This window comes from Gossypium hirsutum, chromosome A07 (assembly GCF_007990345.1).
Source record: "Gossypium hirsutum isolate 1008001.06 chromosome A07, Gossypium_hirsutum_v2.1, whole genome shotgun sequence".
NCBI classification, from domain to species: Eukaryota; Viridiplantae; Streptophyta; class Magnoliopsida; order Malvales; family Malvaceae; genus Gossypium; species Gossypium hirsutum.
Window position 1 is genome coordinate 14,629,086 of NC_053430.1, and position 3,663 is coordinate 14,632,748.

The following is a 3,663-nucleotide window of genomic DNA, read 5'->3' on the forward strand; positions in this document are numbered from 1 at the left end:
ATCAAGGTAAGTCTCTGTCTTGTTGGGTGTGATTGTCCAGGTTCGCATTGCATGAATTTTGTATGTTTTGCTCTGTCTAAGTAATATATATGTGTATTGTTGCGAACCAATTAGACCATCTACCAGCAAGGATAAGGGCAAAGCTAAACTTGTTTAAGTTTTCCGTTTTCTAGTGAGTGATCGGGCTCTGTTATGAGTATGTTCTTTACTACGCTTTTAAAAGTGTGATCGAGCTTTGTTACTAAGTTTAATTACTACCCAGCAGAGTTGTCGCTCATTTGGCTTGTGACACTAACTTAGTGGGGGCTTAATATGTAATATAGAAAATAAATTAATAATGGATAAATTTATTCATCGTTTTTTATACAATGTCTAGAACTACCCATAACCCCTCCCTAACCCTTAAATAGGAGCATTAATGCCCTTCAACACGCTCTAACCCATGTTCTCTAGCACTGGCAACAATGTAATTGCCAACTGAGCTAAAACACGGTTGGTAATTTCATTCATCATTTTTATTGCATTAAATAAAGATCTTATTATATAGAGAAAACTTAAATAGTTCTATTAACCCTTTTTACTATATGATTTGATTACAACAAGTTTGTTGGCAAATTAACTGTAAATTTATAAACCCAAACAATGTAGAAATAAAAGAAAAGAGCCAATTCCCTTCCAAAAAGAAAAAAGAAGAATAAGATCTAATTATAGTAAGTAAAACTTGTTCATCACTAATTAAAATAGAAAATATTTACGTGGTTGTAATTTGGCCTTACTCTCTTTATAAGTAAAACTTGGTCATCACTAATTAAAATAGAAAATATTTAGGTGGTTGTAATTTGGCCTTATTCTCTTTATAAATGAAGGTTTGAAAAAAAAAAACACAAAAACATTCTTTCTTTAAAGTAAATAAAAATAAAAAAATTTTATGGCTCTTCAATTTAATTTTATTTCATCCATGTTAATAATATTACTTTTAACCATATCATCCGCTAAAGCTCAAGAAGCTGGTGGTGTTGGCGGTAGAGGAGGAGGAGATGGTGGCGTTATTGATGTTGTTGCAAAGTTTGGTGCAAAGGCAGACGAGAAAACAGATTTGAGTAAGGTAACAAAAATTTCATATAACTTTATAGTCAGATGGTAAAAGCATGTATAATTGTTTTGTTTTTCAAGTCTATTATCTATATATATGTTTTATTTTTTTTAGCCATTGTTGGATGCTTGGAAAGAAGCATGTGCCTCGACATCTCCGGCAAAAATTGTGATTCCTAAAGGGACATATTTTTTAAGTACAGCTACCTTTGATGGTCCTTGCAAGGCTCCTATTGAGCTTCAAGTTGAAGGCATTGTGAAGGCTCCAGCAGACCCTGGTGCTTTCAAGGAGCCTAAATGGATTGCCTTCAATAGAATTGAAAATTTCAAATTGTCTGGCGGAGGAGTTTTCGATGGCCAAGGAACCATTGCTTATAAAAGGGAAGGTTGCGACAAGCATAATTTTTGTGGTTCACTTCCTATTGTAAGTTCTTTTCTTATCGAGAAGTTATGACTTTTGTGTTTATAAATAGAATTAAGTAATAATTTTTTTTTTGCTTCATTCTGAAATTAAACAGAACCTAAGGTTTGATTTTTTAACCAACGCAATGATACAAGGTGTAACTACCAAAGACAGCAAGCAATTCCACGTTAATGTTCTAGGATGCAAAAACATTACTTTTGAACATTTCACAGTATCGGCACCTGGAGAAAGCCCAAACACAGATGGGATTCACATCGGGAGATCAGATGGGGTCAATGTTCTTAACACGGAGATAAAAACTGGTGATGATTGTGTTTCAATTGGAGATGGTTCCAAAAATTTGGTTATCAATGGAGTAACTTGTGGACCAGGACATGGTATCAGTATTGGCAGTCTGGGATTGTTTAAAAATGAAGAACCCGTTGATGGAGTTACTGTAAAAAATTGCACCTTGACTAATACTTCAAATGGTGTTAGAATCAAAAGTTGGCCAGGTGCTGAACCCGGTACTTGTTCGAACATTCACTTTGAGGATATTACCGTGACCAATGTCAGTTCTCCTATTATAATTGATCAGAAATATTGCCCATGGAACAAATGCAAAATAAATGTATGTACATATTTATCAAAATGGTAAGATGGCAAAAAGAGTTAATCGATCATTGAACCATTATTTTGTTGATGCAGGAAGAATCAAAAGTTAAACTAAGCAACATTAGTTTCAAAAACATTCATGGCACTTCTGCGCTTCCAGAAGCTGTCAAGATTATTTGCAGTGCTACTTTGCCGTGTGAAAATGTGGAACTCATCGACATTGAAATTATGCACAGTGGACCGACTGGACCTGCAGTATCACAATGTTCAAATGTGAAGCCTAAAGTTAGTGGCAAACAAAATCCAACTGCATGTTCCGCCCCTGTCCTAGCAAACCCTACCTCCACCTCTTAATAAACAGCATAAGTATAAAATTTTTTGATGAGGTTGTAACTCCTATTTTTATTTATTTTTTGAAAATAATTTGTTTTTACATTTTATGTTAAGAATTTTTTTCTTAAAATTAATTATTTTTAAAAATACACTTCGACAAAAAATATTGCAATGTGATAACATGTAATGCATTTAGGCTTATGGCATAATTATTATTAAAATTCTATTGAACTAGATACTATTTAATTTTTTTGTTATCTATATAATTTTTTTTTGTTTTTTTATAACACAAATCGATGCTTTTAAAGAAAATTGAATATTAATGTGAAAACTCTAATTATAATAAAAATTAAAATGGATCATCCTAATTCATCTAATAAAATAAAAACAAAATATTTTCATTTTGAAGTGAATTTGAAGAGACTTTTTTTTAAGAGTATTTTTTTATTATTCATATGCGCTTGAACATATGATTATATTTATACACATATTTCAATTTTGTTTCAATTAGAGATTTGGAGGCATCACATTACTTACTCAAATGCTAGCAGGTTAATCTATGGTATTGTACTAGATTTTAATAGTTATGACATGTAAAAACGAGCTTAGACCATTTAAAGAATGGTACTACGATATTTTACAATTTTTAGTGAAGAATGTATTTAATTTGCTAATGTGTAGGTTATACTTTGGCTTAGGTTTTCTTTAAACTCACTTCTACGATGAATCATGGTCTAAAATCCCATTTAAATGTGTTCTAAATGGATTGAAAGTTATTGGTAAGTTTTGTGGATATTTAGTGGTGATTTGGGGATAATTTGGAGTGATTTTGGTCTACTTAGAGGACGACATCGCAACCTCATCCTTGCAATGTCACAACATTCACTTCTGACGTCGCGACCTCACCCAACCAGTAAGTGACGTCATGACTTCATTTGTGTGACATCGTGATCTCGCGTGCTCTCCTAACAATTTGCACCCACTACGCTATTTTAATTCTTTTTTGGCTCCCAATTGCTCTTTTTTTTAGCATGTACACTTTTGATCAACCACAAATCGTTTCTAAATGATTGTAGGATGATTTTAAAGTCTTAAAAATAATTTTATCGTATTTCTAAAATTTTATTTAAATTGTTTGAAGTTTTAAGTTATTGTAAAACTCATATCTTCCTCAACCCGAATAACCTCAATTTAAGCGAAAGAACATTTGTTTTATGATT

At 32.2% G+C, this 3,663-nt stretch overlaps 1 protein-coding gene across 1 annotated transcript; it reads left to right on the forward strand.

The window, feature by feature from the left end:
• The first annotated feature begins 886 nt into the window (after positions 1 to 886).
• LOC107933993 (polygalacturonase-like) lies at positions 887 to 2,674 on the forward strand. Its single transcript, XM_016866316.2, has 4 exons — positions 887 to 1,105; positions 1,208 to 1,516; positions 1,611 to 2,126; positions 2,204 to 2,674. The coding sequence occupies exons 1-4, from the start codon at positions 929 to 931 to the stop codon at positions 2,462 to 2,464; spliced, it is 1,263 nt and encodes a 420-aa protein (XP_016721805.1). The 5' UTR covers positions 887 to 928; the 3' UTR covers positions 2,465 to 2,674.
• Positions 2,675 to 3,663: the final 989 nt, after the last annotated feature.

Excerpts from the sequence above, each read along its gene's own strand:
- LOC107933993 (XM_016866316.2), top strand. The coding sequence starts at position 929 with ATGGCTCTTCAATTTAATTTTATTTCATCCATGTTAATAATATTACTT. Across the intron at positions 1,106-1,207 it reads AGAAAACAGATTTGAGTAAG|CCATTGTTGGATGCTTGGAA; the intron begins GTAACAAAAATT and ends TATTTTTTTTAG. Across the intron at positions 1,517-1,610 it reads TTTGTGGTTCACTTCCTATT|AACCTAAGGTTTGATTTTTT; the intron begins GTAAGTTCTTTT and ends GAAATTAAACAG.